Here is a 14,819-nt window from a genome sequence, read left to right on the forward strand (position 1 = left end):
AACTGGATTGAGTAAAAGAATTTAAGTGACCGAAATGATAGAACTCTTTTTTTTTTTAAATGTAATTTATTTTTAATTTTATTAGTCTTGTTTTGTTTATTTGTTTGTGTTTGTGTTTTTGTTGTTGTTGTTGTTGTTGTTGTTGTTGATGTAAGGGGATAGATACTCTGGTCCACACTCCAATACAGTAGGTGGCGGGAATGCACCTTTCACTGGATGCCAGAAGAAGAAGAAGAAGAAGAAGAAGAAGAAGAAGAAGAAGAAGCAGTCACAATAGAGGAGAAACCCAAAGAGGAAGAAGCAGCAGTAATAGCTACGGTAAAAACAGAACAACAGAAGTCCAAAATGGAGAAAGCTGACTTGGTTGTTCTAATCTTGTGTAATTCACTTTATTAGCAGAATAAATTTTCAAGTCATTTTGCATCTTTTTTCTTCTACATTCGTCACACAAAACCAAGACAACGGTTTAACTGCGAGCTTCTCAGGTGAACCTGATGCATTTCCTAGCTAGCGGTGTATGCTACCGTTGCTAGCCTGAAAGCTAGCTTCAGCTACTGCCACATTTCACCTTTTTAATTGTAACGACACACATAACAATTCGCTTATCTGCACTGTGGTGCGAAGGACACATCAGGTGAGTTGCGAATGTTTTGTATGGTATTGACCAAGGCTAACGTGTCGGTTTCTGCATAAAACGAGACTAAGTAGCGTTAAACGGCTACTCTTCGGACTTCTGGTGAAATGTTAAAATACGGAACACACCGAAGCTCCTGTAACGTCAATTTGTCTTATTTTACGCCTGTGTGTTGTAGTTGTTATGGAGGTGGACGAGATGGAGCTCCAAGAGTCCGACAAGAGGGTCGATAACCAGACAAAGGGAGACGATGAAGGTAAAACATAATTGTTTTAATTAAAATTGAAACATGGTTGCCTTTTACCAAGTTTAACTTCAACCTTGTTGTCTGAAAGGGCCATTCTTGACAATAATGTGTCTCGTCTATGACGAAGTTGTCCTTAATTTGTAATGGAAAAGTTTAAAACAATATATCTGAGACGCAAACAAGCTCCAAATTCTCATAATTAAGAAGCTGAAACCAGCAAATATTTGGCCTTTTTGCTTGAAAAATCACTCAATTATCAAGATAGTTGCCCCTAATTTACAAATAGCGGATCTATTGATTAATTCTTGCAGCTCAAAACCACAGTAACTCTCATCAATGTTTTTTTCTATTCAGAAAATATGTCAGACTTCCCATGCAAGTCTGTTGCCTCTGCAAATGAAACTCCCAGCAAGGAGACACAATTGAAGGATGGTCCTGACCTGCTCAATGTAAAAAGAGCTGTGGTGGTCTTGACCCGACTTCCTGACTATAAGATCAGCGCTCTGCGACCACCTACGCCTCCGCAGTTCTACAGCGAAGACGACTCCCTCAGCAGCTCTGACTCTGATATGCAGTGGGAACCAGAAGATGATTCTAGTGACGCTGAATTCTCGCTTTCACACAATAAAAAGAGAACTGGAAGACACGCTACTGCACCACACACAAGCAGGATGAACCACCTCCACAACAACAACAACAACTTCAATGGTAATGCCCTGACCTGATTTTTAGGTCATAATTATTTCCCTGAAAATTCCTATGACCACTCAAGACCACTCATTCATAGTTTACAATCCCTCCAGCTCATACATTTCAATGTACATATTTTGTGTTTTTCCACAGCGCCGGAACAAGCCCCTGTAATAATATCATCGGCTTTCGCTCACTGCTCCAATGAAACCACGAAGGTCCGCCCGAACTTGCCAGAAGAAGAGGTCAAAGTGGACACGGTGGTCCTGGCCAGGAAGCGATCCATGAGATGGCAACGTGGAAAAATATTGGATATGGTGACGAGGGGTAAGACTGTGCATCTTTTTGGCAGGAAATTGTGCCTTGTATTCAGTGTGTATCGAACACATGAGTTTTTACTTAAGTATTGTTAGATATACTTACTGTTGGTTGAACTAAGTACAAAGGAACATAGCTTTGTGAAGACTCTAATGTATAATTATTAGTGCTGAAATCAGTAGTAAATTAACTGGTTATTTGATTGATTGAAATTTGAATATCTTTGAGTTTTGGACAATTTTGAAGACATGACAAGGGGATCTTGTAAAACGTAGTGGGGTCTTTTTTTAAACTATTTTATATACTAAATGACAACTGATAAAAATAAATGGCAGGTTAATTGACAACACAACTAACACAAATGTTGGGATCACATATTCTCCACATGCAGATCCAACACTGTATATTCAGAGAGAACAGTGTTCACTTTAATTCATTTGAAGCACAATGAAACAATGGTGATTTAACTCATTGACATTTTGTTATTTGCAGAAGATGGACGGTTGAAGTACAAAGTTGGTTTTGAAGAAAAGGGGAAGAGCCTGGTGTCTGGCCACCACATCGCCTTTGACACCACACCGAAGCTGGAGCAGCTGTATGTTGGTGCTCGTGTGGTGGTCAGGTGTCAAGATAACAAGTTCCGCTTCCGGCCTGGTATTTTGGCAGAGCTCCCCAGCAGAAAGAACCGCTTACGGTGTGTGTTTGAATGAGTGTTTATCCCTACATCATATGAACCACCATGTGTTTTAGGGATTTTTAGAGGAAACTAATGCCTCCCTACAGAAAATCTAAATGCTTTCAGTAAGATTTGATTTGATGAAAAACATACTTTTTTGTATTTTCTAGGTTCTTGGTCTTTTTGGATTGTCACGTGGCGGTCTATGTTGGCTTACCTTTATTTCACCTGGTGTGCAGACCACGTAAGTTTGTCAGTTTTCACACCCAAATACAACTGTCCTGTGCGTCACTGTAAATTCTCATGTCCTGTCCGGGGCCTTTTATTTATCTCTACTACAGAGAGAACAAGACTTTATCAACCTTTATTTCTATTTCCCAGTTTTGTATCACTCGTCCATTATTCATATAATGTCAGCTGGTGCTTTTAAGGTACCGTGGAGAGTTTTTGATCTTTAGTTGCATCGTGGTGCAGGTGCCTGTTTTGTTTGTATTGTACACATGTAATTGCTGCGTCCCGATGTGTGCAACTTACCTAACCAATCACTAGAGACTAACGTATCTGGCTGAATCTAATGGCATTTTTAATTGACACTGATACTAATTTTGCTGAGGTTTTTGAAGAGAGGAGTGAAGCAAAATGAAAACAAACTACAATGTCTGTGATATTGCAAAGACCCGGTTTCGACACGGTTTGTTTGGTTAGGTTTTGGCACCAAAACCTTTAGGTGCCAAAACTACTTTGTTAGGTTTAAACATAAAAAATACTTTGTTTAGGTAAAAATTATAGTTTAGGTTCAAATAAATTTGTTAATCCTGAAAGATATCTCAGGGGGCGTGTCGTGTAGCACAGTGGGCGTGTCTTGTAGCCTGCAAGACTGCGGGTGGCTCCTTTTTAGACACTGCAGTAATACCCTTTTCCCACAAACATTTGCAATTTAAAAAAAAAATAAATAAATAAAAAACACGTGGGTGGGTTTACTAAAACAGGCAATAGACTCCTTTTAGCCTTCCAGTAGGCAAATATGCCTTTCTGTTTTTTTTTTTTTTTTTTTTTTTTTTTTTTTTCTGGTATGCGACATTCGACGTCACGAATACACTGCAAAACATGGTTACTAAACAGCATGCAGGCCAGTGAAAAAAGATAAGGTGGTTACTTCTTTTTTTAATATCTGTTACTCATGCACACTCTTAAAATTAGCATGTCCATCCAAGTGTCATGTTTCTATCACTGCTAGCTTGAGCTGATGAATACCTGTGACTCCACCAGAGTCCTTTGTCCCAGGAATGAATGCAGATTGTTGCCTTTCACACAGCAGACAAAATCCAGGCGTTATTGCTTGTTAGTGTTTTGTTTTTGGACAGTGGGAACGGGGTTTAAGATGAGTGTCAGACTCTTACTTTGTTTTTTTTTTTGACAGTGGAAAATGTGGTTGATGACATCACAGAATGTCCTCACAAGTCTTTCATGACACAGTACCTGAAGGACTGGCCGTACCCACATCTAACCCAGTACAGGCCTGGACAGAGCCTCAATGTTGAGTTAAGTGGAGCCCAGCAGAGGTGTGAGGTGCAAATGGTCGACTGCAGCTTGATGCAGGTTGTTTTTCAGGTCAGTATCGTATAGCACTGCTGTTTAAACTATTGGTGTAATATTTGTTTAAATTTCTGTAGTAAAATGTAGTTTTTGTCACTCTCAGGATACTCAACATAAGGAGTGGATCCATCGAGGCTCCATGCGACTTGAACACATGGCAAGATTTTTGGAAATGAAAGCGGAAGAGCACAGAAATGATTCTGTCTAAATGCCCACCGACAGAAATCGTGATAATGTGGCTAACATATTTATAGAAAAAAAGGAATTCATTTTCCGTAATATCCATCATTATCATGCTGAAGGGGTGTGCCATTTGATTTTTTTAAGAATCATTAGCTGAACCGTTACAGCCCAAAGTAAGATTTGTAAATGATGTGATGAGTGCACAGGAGTGACTCCAGAACGACATATGTTCCAATCCTTTTGTTTATTATTGTTAATACTTTAATTTGTTGTACATATGTCAAGATATAGCTACTTGGTGTATTGTTGCGCTTCTAAGTAAAGTTTTGCGCCATTAAAACATAGTGAACAAGTTTGTCCAGAAATGTAAATTTATCTTAAGAACAGTTTACGGTAAGTAATATTTAAGGGAAACTATCCACCATAGTTCTCCTACACGTTTGGCACACGGGAGATGTTGCAAGTTAGATGACACCAGATCCTACAAACTACCGTAAGTTCAAACAAGCAACTATGCATGTCTCGGACAAGAATATTCTATAAGCTTCCTATCTTAATGTTTATTTCACAGTTTGACACTCCCTGATTTAAATAATGTGTTTAATGCAGACTTTGTGTCACTTAAATATTTGTAGTGATATTTGTTTTGTAGGTGTTAAGTTCTGGAAAGTTGGAAATAGAGTTGGACCTCCCAGTAAATATTTTTGCATATTCTTCAGTTGTATAATTTTATTTGAATATGTCACAACACATAGTTTATTAAGATGACATTTCTCCAAAGCGACTTACAATTGGTGCGTTCGACCAACCAAAATGTCATCAAATATGCTTAACTGCTTTTAGTGCTGCATTTATTTTAAATTGTATGGGTGATGGTGCAGTGAACAGATGTGTTTACAGTCTGCGATGCAGACGTGGAGCTTGTTCCACCATTGTGGAGCCAAGACGGCAAAACATCTTGAGCTTTTTCATCTGCAATTTTTTTTTTTTTTTTTTGAGCGGGTGACCGCTAAGTGGAGAGCAGGATCAATCGGGGTCAGGGTTCGATTCCCAGCTCCTGCTCTGCAAGTCTCATGTCAATGTGTCCTTGAGCAAGACACTTAACCCCAAAATTGCTCCCGTAGCTGCGTCTGCGGTGTGTAGATAGAACTGAATTGTAAGTCGCTTTGGATAAAAGCGTCTGCTAAATGACTGTAATGTCATTTAGCTGGACCCCGTTCCTAAAACGTAAATAACCGGGCTTGAGTCTGGATTATTTGGTTCTTTAAAGCTGTTATAATCTATATTAGGAACTGTTGGAGAAACACGTTCTTTTAAAAGGCTACATTTTTGCCCAGACGGTCTACTGTGAAGTGTTCATGAATGGGTTTTTACATACAAATGGCTTCTTAGATTCATAAATAAAGACTATTGATGTGATGATGATTTTAGATTAGAATGTGGAGGTTATTGTAAAATAATTAAGATGTCATAATGTCAATTTACCCATACTTACACATGATAAAACTAAATAGGAATAAATAAAAGTTTGTAAGCAAGAAACACTTGGAACTCGAGAATATGAAATTACCTCCAAGAAACACAACATTCAATTATATCAAATTTGGTGACAAAACTGCTGAACTCACTTTTCTGAAAATTCTTTATGCAATTAAAGCTGCTTTTAATATGTATTTATTTTCATATCAAACTTATGATTCACACATCATGCACCAACATCACTCTTAGACATGAAAGTGGGAGCACAATGTAGAACATAGTTACACCTGAAATAATGCAGGAACACATGAAATGAGATTATGAATGAATTGCCTCAGTGCAATTGTGGTTACCTCATGAAAAAACACCAGTCCTCACAGAATAGCTGTAATGATGCACTACATACACACTCTTAGATGAGTGAATAAATATCAGGAGTGGAGAGGACACATTTATTGAAGCCCACTGTCTTAAACAAATTAGTATTCTTTATAAACAGAAGAGAAAAAGATTTGCTTGTTGAAGTGACAGTAAACTGAGTGAGACAGAAGATCATTTTCGACTTTATCTAAATAAACAAACTAACATTGGGTTAAAGGGCCGACTTTATCATTTAATGACACTGATATGATATTTAACAAATGTGATTCATTAGCTGATTAAGGGCTTTTGAAAAGAAGGCACATTTGAGGAGTTTACTTTTTGCCTTTTTGAGAACTTGTACAGCTCAGCTTTTACAGTTACGGGTAAGTTTGTCAAATAGTTGTTTACTTCATGGATTGAGGGTGAAGTCATGTGCATAACCCTTGAATCTTCTATATTTAAAATTAGGGTTTGTTTAAGCAGTGTTGGCCTTCAACAAATGAAGGAATCTCTGGGTTACTTTAATTTAAATAAACGTATTATTTTAGCGCACCCAGCTTGAATTAATGTGCTCTACAACGTCCCGGCAACAAATGATATCCTCCTTTAATTAATGTTCATTTTTGAAACTGTTTAAGAGAGATGTGATAAGTTGTGGAAAGTAACGTATATTTACTAGATTACTGTTCTTAATTACAATTTTGAGGTATTAGTTATTATTCCACTATATTTAAGATGCAAATATTTTACTTTTTACTCTCCAACATTTATTTCACATCTAGAGTTAATAGTTACTTTTCAGATTAAGGATTTACTTACAAAACATATGGTACATTTATAAAATATGATGCGTTGTTTTACATTGAACTACCCACAAGTACATAAAGCATTTAATTAACTTCAACCAGCTAACAACCAATATATTGATGCATCTATTATAATGATCCAATACTATAATAGTATAGCATGAAAAATATATGCATAATGAGTCTTTTTACTTTTGATACTTAAACTGGCTAAGTGTTGCCATTCTATATTTTTACGCAAGTAACATTTTCAATGCAGGAATTATACCTGTGGTAGAGTACGCCTTTCTCTACATTGTGGGATTGTTTTTTTTTAATTATCTGAATATTCTTTCCATTCCTGGTGTTGATTTATCTTGAATTTGTTGCTGTAGTTTGTGACACTAATTAAATGTATTACTGGGCTGTATTGACAATGGGTGTACCCAGTAAACTGGCCACTTCATACATATTTTATGTAATACATTTAGTGATTTTTTATTATTTACTGATACATTCATTTAATTTGCTTATAGGGTTTTGAATAAAGTGAGAAAAAAAGCCACGTCGAAAGACGTGTTGTTCCTCTGCACGGACACGGGGCAGCAGTGAGCTAACGGACTGCTGCAGAAGCACGAGACGAAGAAGACACCGCTCTGCAAAACCCGCTTAAAGCTGTTCATTCTACACGGGTAAGATTTAGTAAACTGAAAGATTTACTTTTACAAGAAAGAAACCCATCAGCGGTCTGTCTAACGGTAGTCATGTAACGTTGACGTAGGATATTCCTGTGGACATCTGTATGTATTAAAGCTGATAGTATAGCGGATAGTATAGCGGATAGTATAGCGGATAGTATAGCTGATAGTATAGCTGATAGTATATCTGATAGTATAGCGGATAGTATAGCTGATAGTATAGCTGATAGTATAGCTGATAGTATAGCTGATAGTATATCTGATAGTATAGCGGATAGTATAGCTGATAGTATAGCTGATAGTATATCTGATAGTATAGCTGATAGTATATCTGATAGTATAGCGGATAGTATAGCTGATAGTATAGCTGATAGTATAGCGGATAGTATAGCGGATAGTATAGCGGATAGTATAGCTGATAGTATAGCTGATAGTATATCTGATAGTATAGCGGATAGTATAGCTGATAGTATAGCGGATAGTATAGCTGATAGTATAGCTGATAGTATAGCGGATAGTATAGCTGATAGTATAGCTGATAGTATAGCGGATAGTATAGCTGATAGTATAGCTGATAGTATAGCTGATAGTATAGCGGATAGTATAGCTGATAGTATAGCGGATAGTATAGCTGATAGTATAGCTGATAGTATAGCTGATAGTATAGCTGATAGTATAGCGGATAGTATAGCTGATAGTATAGCGGATAGTATAGCTGATAGTATAGCTAGCACCGGGCACTTCTCAGCTGTAACTTCAATATAAACCAAACTCCAGGACGTCTCCATTGTTGTGTGATGATGGGAAGGAGCGATTACACAGCCATATGTCGAGGGGAGAAAGTTTCTCTGTAATGTCTCACACCTCGTTATAAGAAGAGTATGATTTAAACACATTAATATTGTTTAACTAACGTTAGGGAATTTAACAACTGATTTATTACTCAGAGCAGATTACTTTACATGTTGAAGTTACTTTAGTGTAGGATAAGGACTGTTACGTCCCAACTGGTGTCCGTCCCGTTGTTTACCTAACATTAACGGTTGTGGTGTCTATGGAAGCACATTCCTGCCACTGTGAGGAAGAAATGCAGATCCTGTTATCTCGACATTTCGACTCACTATCTCGAAATACAATAGTAGGCCTAGCTGACACTTTCTCATAGCACATACTTCATTATATATATATATTTCTGTTGAATTGAAATATGTCGAGAGGACTGTTGTTTTAAGGACTGTCCTTGTGAAGAGGACGTGTTTCACCTGTGTATGGACCTCATGGCAGCGCACAACCTGGCAATGTCTGATGTGTATGAAATTAAATTAAATCATAAGCATCAAATGCTTACTGGTGGGCTGGGGGAGTGAAGTATTTGCTGTGAGAAAGTGTCAGCTAGGCCTACTATTGTATATATCTATGTCCTGAATTGTTTATTGTAAATGCCATCTGAAATACAGGCCAGTGGAAATTAGATTTAAGTTATGGGCTGATGTCTTTGTTGCCCCATGTCTATACGGCCTTATAGCCGCTTCTTACACTACTGTGAACGTGACACTGAAAGCCGCTTTAAGTGGTCACAAGCTGTTGTGCTATATCAAAATTTCGAGATAGTAAGTCAAAATTTCAGGCTGCATGTCATATCAACTGTGACTAATATGATTCTAAGTGAGCACTTACATCACAGAAGACTTTTTTTTTTTGCATTCATATATATATAATGTTACATTTTGGGTTGGGCTGATCTTTGACAACTGGTTACCTTGAGCATATCTTAGAAAACATCAGAACATATTTATCAATGTTTTCTTTTTCTCTCGGCTACTGCCCTATTAACCACCTTACGATGCATTATGACTAAGAAATACTTAAAAAACGTGGCGATGTATTAAACGTTGTCCAGAAACATAAGCTGCTCATGTGGATAATGGCATGTGAGCTGGTGATGTCATTCTGCAGGTGCGCCCGGAGCCCTAACTCTCATGGCAAATATCAGAAGTGTTATTATTCAAATTTGAGTGTTTAGTTTGGCAACGTGCGTCATGAGCAACAGAATATCCTTTTGTAAGAAGAATTTAGGAACTGCCGCCCCCCTCGACAACCCCCCTGCTGTACACTGTACCCGTGGCACATGATTTCACACGTTGTGTGTTGCAGTGATTATGGAGGGGGATGAGATTGAGATGAGCACAGAGGAGCTCCAAATGTGGATCAGAGAGAAGGTGAAGAAGAACAACCTGATGTCCTCAGATGTGCAGGAGAAATGCAACCTGCTGCAGTCTCTGCTGGAACGGAGGGAGAAACAGGCCGACCACCTCCTGAGGCTCTGCCAGTGAGTGTTTTATCTACTCTATGCTCTTGTTTTGATTTATTTTGTTTACTTACTGGTCCCTTCTGTATATTTGAAGTACAGTGTTCCTCTATGTTCTTCGCTTGGTTCATGTTGTCTTTGTCGTTGGTGTTTTTCAGGTCTGTGTCAGCATGTGAAGCGATGGTGAAGAAACACTACTCTATGCTGGGCTGGGAATACAGAGACACTGATTCTGATGATGACGTTAATACGACAGGCTGCGGTAAGAAAACACGTACTTTTTGTACGTCTGTGTCAGTTGCTAATTGCAATCTGGTTTATCCTAGTTTGTTTCTTTGACCTGTTCTTTCTTTTTCCTTTGTAGGAAACACTGTTCCCAGCTCTACTAATGGCCTAACTTCTCTGTTACCAAAGCTCCATGGAGAGAAGGGCAAAAAAAGCTCTATCAGTCTAAAGAGAGAACCAGTTGTGGTCTTGACCAGGCTTTCGGCACATGAGATCAGATCTATTCGTCCTCAGATGCCTGAGAATCACAACAGTGAAGAAGAATCCTCAAACTATTCTGATTCTGAGTGGGAACCAAACGAAGACTCAAGTGATTCAGATTTTGCTGTCTCAAGTAATCAGACTGTGCCCAACAAGAGGAGAAAAATAGATCAAAAGAATAAAAAGCTTACTAAGAGTCATGCAACGCCCCAAGCTAAAACAAATACTGGGGCCAAGAGCAACGTAACTAAAATGTCAACACCCCAAGCCAGTACAAACAGCAATGTTGATAGCAATGCTAATAGCAATGTGAAGAGCAACGTAATTAAAACATCAACACCACCAGCAGCAACCACTAACGGTAACGGTCACAAATACAAAAACATCAACACCCCTACCACTCCAGAAACAACACTTTAATTGCATGAATGCCTTTATTTCTGGTACTAAGAATTACACTTAATTGCTTTCATATCACACCTTTTGTGGGGAAAAAAACTTCTGTCAACATAGCTTTAATTTTATGATGTCATTTACCTTTTAGGCTTTGGTTTATTTCTCTTATTTTCCTATCGAACAAACAATAGGAACACTTTAACAGTGACATGACAGTTTGTTATAACATGTTTTGTAGCCTCAAATGGGAGAACATTCCATCTTATTGGACCAATTAACTGAATTAACAAAGCTTCCCATGTCAGTTTGTTTGTTTTAAAGATGCCTGGTTTGGTGGATATTTATTAACTTCACTTATTAAATGCAACTTTTATTCTTACACTTTAAAATAAGTATACAGGTACTGTATGACTAGACATGTATTTAACTTATTTTAATCCATGTTGATATTAACATATTATGTTTCTTTTTCAATGACAGGAGTAGGGCCCGTGAACATAACAACTGCTCTTTGCCAAACCTCTGACGGAGCTACCAAGACCCCTCCTAGAATGCCACAAGGAGAGCTCAAAGTGAACATGTGTATTCTGGCCAGAAGGAGGGCCATGAGCTGGCAGCAGGGGAAAATCCTAGAAAAAGTAACAAAGGGTAAGAAAAGAAAAAAAAGATCTGTTCTGCACAATACAGAAAACAATGCATCATTCGTTGTGTGATGTAGTATGCAGTTGTGCCTCAGCTAGCAAAAAACAGGTTTGTCAAAGTAGTCACCAGTGTGTACACAACAAATGTTCATGTGTGGAATTGGTTAAATATAGGTTATACTAGCTAGCTATCCAGTTCCATGTTTCCGTGCACATCTAAACATAAATGCAAGTAAGATACCCCAGTACATTTATCTTGGACACATACAGTATCTGCTGTTTAGAAAATACAAAAAAACATAGTGCACACCTACTGTTCATGCACAGACTGCCACCAACCAACAAATTGCACACTGCCTGTCATACAACACACCACTAGTCATCATAAGAGTGTGCATATACTCTGTAGCCTAACTACAAATATTGCTGAATATGTCGGTATGCCCATCTTTGTCTCGTGAGTAAAAAGGATTCTAGCAGAGCAAACAAATTGTAATACAATCATAGGATTAAACGTGTATAATTCGGTATCTTTGTTGTTTGAAAGTACTTTCATGTGTAACCAAGGTCATGTCCACACTAGTACAAATACATCTGTAAAACGCATATTTTTATGCATCTGCGAAATCTCTGGTTTTCCGTCCCTCCGGTCCATTATTGTGAACGCAATATCTCAGGAAAACCTGGGACAAACGTCCACCTGGAATTTGCTGGTAAAAGGTCACTGTGAGCTCACAAAACACGTTTTTGGCCATAATTCAAAGAAGTCAAATGCTAATCATGGCAATTTCACACAAATGACTAATAGGATAAAAATGATGACGTGATGGCATTTTAGACAGACATGGATGTAAACTGCAACGTGATTGTTGCGGGAGGCATACAACTGTGAGGCTGTAATTCTATTTTCCCTTTGTTTTTGGCCATCTATTTACACTGAGCTGTTTGTTCACAAAAAATAGACTGTGGGGCACTGGCTGCACCACACAGTGTCATTGATTGGGCGTGCTTTGGCCCTGTCCCGAACCAGTCAATCTGCCTCAGAACATACGAACACTGTATAAAACAAGTTAAAACTCCCAGCGTAGATGTAAAACTTGTACTAAACTCTGTTCTATTGAGATGTGTTTGTAGGCCCGTAATGAACAGCCCTTTAATTGACTGAATTACAAAGTTCTCAAGTGTTGGCCAAGTTTAAAACATCACTTATCTTTTGCAGAGGGCTTCCGTAACACAACAAAGATGAGGAATTAGCTGTACCCACCACAAGTTACGAGTGCAGAGTTATTACGTATTTTAAAAAGGGCTTCGCTTATTAGAAGTGTTGTTTTTTTTTTTTGCAGAAGATGGTAGGTTGAAATACAAGATCCATTTTAAGGACAAGGGGAAGAGCCTAGTCTCTGGTCACCACATCGCCTTTGACTACATGCCAAAGGTAGATCAGCTGTTTGTCGGTGCTCGTGTGGTGGTCAAGTTTCCAGCAAAAGACGAGTGCCGGTTCAGCCCCGGTGTCCTGGGAGAGCTCCCTGGCAGAAGAAACCGCATGAGGTTTGTGTGTGTAATTGAGAACCTTTTAAGACAAAGTCAGTTTAAAATGTGGATGAAGTCACAGTCTCCTAGATAAAATGCAGTTGCGTTCGTCCAAGTGGGTTTTGGTGTAAAAAGAAAAAAACATGTTTTTATTTTCCAGGTTCCTGGTCTTCATTGACGATCACAGGCCGGTCTATGTTGGCTTACCTTTACTTCGCCTGGTGAGCCGACCATGTAAGTGTGGGTGTTTTATTCACAGACACTTACTGTTTGAAGATTTATTACAGAAAGTTACATACATTTGGTCAAGTTTGAAAGCTGTTTGTTCTGCTCTACTCTGGTCTAGAACATTAGTTTGTCTCTGTTCTATTAAAATGTTCCAGTAAACCATGACAGTGTGACAATAAGACAGCTTGTACAGGTTTTAGAAAGGTGACCCTGAATGGAATCAGAGCTCAAAATTCTTGCACCTGTCAAACAGTTGTCCACTGTAAGTACTATTATACCGCCAGTAAGCAGAGTGACAGACTTTTTTACTTTTCCCTGTGACAGTGAAGGACCCTTGGGACGATATTCCAGATGGCTTCCACAAGAATTTCATCCAGGGGTATATGAAGGTCTGGCCTTACCCGCCCAAGACCCAGTACAGGGTTGGACAGACAGTTAATGTAGACCTTAATGGAGTCATGCAGAGGTGTGAGGTGCATATGGTCGACTGCAGCTTGATACAAATCGTTGTTTCGGTCAGTATACGAAGAAAATCATTCTTTAAACTTTTTCCAACTGGATTCTTGGTGTATTTTTCCCTGTTATAGTTATTAAGACTGCGTGACTCATAATAGTGTGTGTGTGTCATCAATCTTAGACAGATCAACATAAGCTGATGATCTACCGAGGGTCCACATGCTTGGAACACATGACTAAAATTTGGGGGCCTTTGGTGTTGAAAAAGGACCAAGACCAGGAGAATAAATCTCTAAGTTGATGGTAAATTAAATTCTAACACTATAACATTTTTTATTTAAGTTACTCCTACAATCATATTTATCGCTTCTGTATTTCCATGTCTTGTATACTTCAGTCATCAAAGCCAGCACACTGATGGGACCGTGAATGTGTTAAGAGAAGTGGATGCTGTGTTCCAAGATGGTGTCCCATGGAAAGTTGCTCACCAAGAATACACTGAAAAGGACCAAAGAGCATCCACACTTGAGTTGTCCTCTGGCTAAGCCCGGTTGAGAGCATTTTTATTTTAGCTTTTGTATTTATATTGACTGTCTCCTGTTAGCCAATATGGCTGTTTTTGTAACTCCAGAGAGACTAGTATTATTACTCATCGGACTCGTTGCCACCTGCCATGGTCAATGCCCGTTCCTGAGTAACGCAAAGAGAATGCATTGTTCTTTTACAAGTGTACTTGTATTGTTGTTTTTGTGTTTTTAAATAAAAATGAATTGTCTCATTTTCATCAAGTTTATTGTATCTATTAACTAAGAAGAACATCTACTCCAGATGTGTGCTACATGAGCATACAAATGCAAACCATGGAAGAAATAATTAGATGAATTGTTGGACATGATGAAAACAAAATCACTCATGGCAAGTCAAAATTATAAAAATAGTGAGTCCAAATGACTAAGTCAACTAAGTTAGTAAAATGGTGAGATAAGTAAAAAATAATGAAATCAATTGTGTCCAAGTTAACAGTATAGACTTAGTCAAAATTATCATAGTTCTTTTCAAATGTCTTAGATGAACAACTCTTGATTTAAGAACAAATTGTAGGAAG

At 38.2% G+C, this 14,819-nt stretch overlaps 2 protein-coding genes across 5 annotated transcripts; both read left to right on the forward strand.

Annotated features, from left to right (window-relative positions):
* The first annotated feature begins 211 nt into the window (after positions 1-211).
* Positions 212-5,886, forward strand: LOC137872779 (histone-lysine N-methyltransferase SETDB1-B-like). 3 transcript variants are annotated; one of them, XM_068711207.1, is made up of 8 exons: positions 212-318; positions 813-890; positions 1,236-1,589; positions 1,725-1,898; positions 2,382-2,583; positions 2,736-2,809; positions 3,986-4,176; positions 4,265-5,886. In XM_068711207.1, the coding sequence occupies exons 2-8, from the start codon at positions 818-820 to the stop codon at positions 4,367-4,369; spliced, it is 1,173 nt and encodes a 390-aa protein (XP_068567308.1). In that variant the 5' UTR covers positions 212-318; positions 813-817; the 3' UTR covers positions 4,370-5,886. The 3 variants fall into 3 exon arrangements, with proteins under 3 accessions (XP_068567308.1, XP_068567306.1, XP_068567307.1); XM_068711205.1 differs by having other exon boundaries at positions 260-634; XM_068711206.1 differs by having other exon boundaries at positions 260-485.
* Positions 5,887-7,596: 1,710 nt separating this feature from the next.
* LOC137872412 (histone-lysine N-methyltransferase SETDB1-B-like) lies at positions 7,597-14,498 on the forward strand. 2 transcript variants are annotated; one of them, XM_068710624.1, is made up of 10 exons: positions 7,597-7,663; positions 9,824-9,998; positions 10,136-10,239; positions 10,342-10,824; positions 11,340-11,507; positions 12,844-13,048; positions 13,191-13,264; positions 13,583-13,773; positions 13,896-14,017; positions 14,112-14,498. In XM_068710624.1, the coding sequence occupies exons 2-9, from the start codon at positions 9,829-9,831 to the stop codon at positions 14,013-14,015; spliced, it is 1,515 nt and encodes a 504-aa protein (XP_068566725.1). In that variant the 5' UTR covers positions 7,597-7,663; positions 9,824-9,828; the 3' UTR covers positions 14,016-14,017; positions 14,112-14,498. The 2 variants fall into 2 exon arrangements, with proteins under 2 accessions (XP_068566725.1, XP_068566726.1); XM_068710625.1 differs by lacking the exon at positions 7,597-7,663 and adding an exon at positions 7,709-7,771.
* Positions 14,499-14,819: the final 321 nt, after the last annotated feature.

The sequence above is a fragment of the Cebidichthys violaceus genome, unplaced genomic scaffold (genome assembly GCF_023349555.1).
Source record: "Cebidichthys violaceus isolate CVI_PGR_0920_01 unplaced genomic scaffold, fCebVio1.0.p SCAF_16, whole genome shotgun sequence".
NCBI classification, from domain to species: Eukaryota; Metazoa; Chordata; class Actinopteri; order Perciformes; family Stichaeidae; genus Cebidichthys; species Cebidichthys violaceus.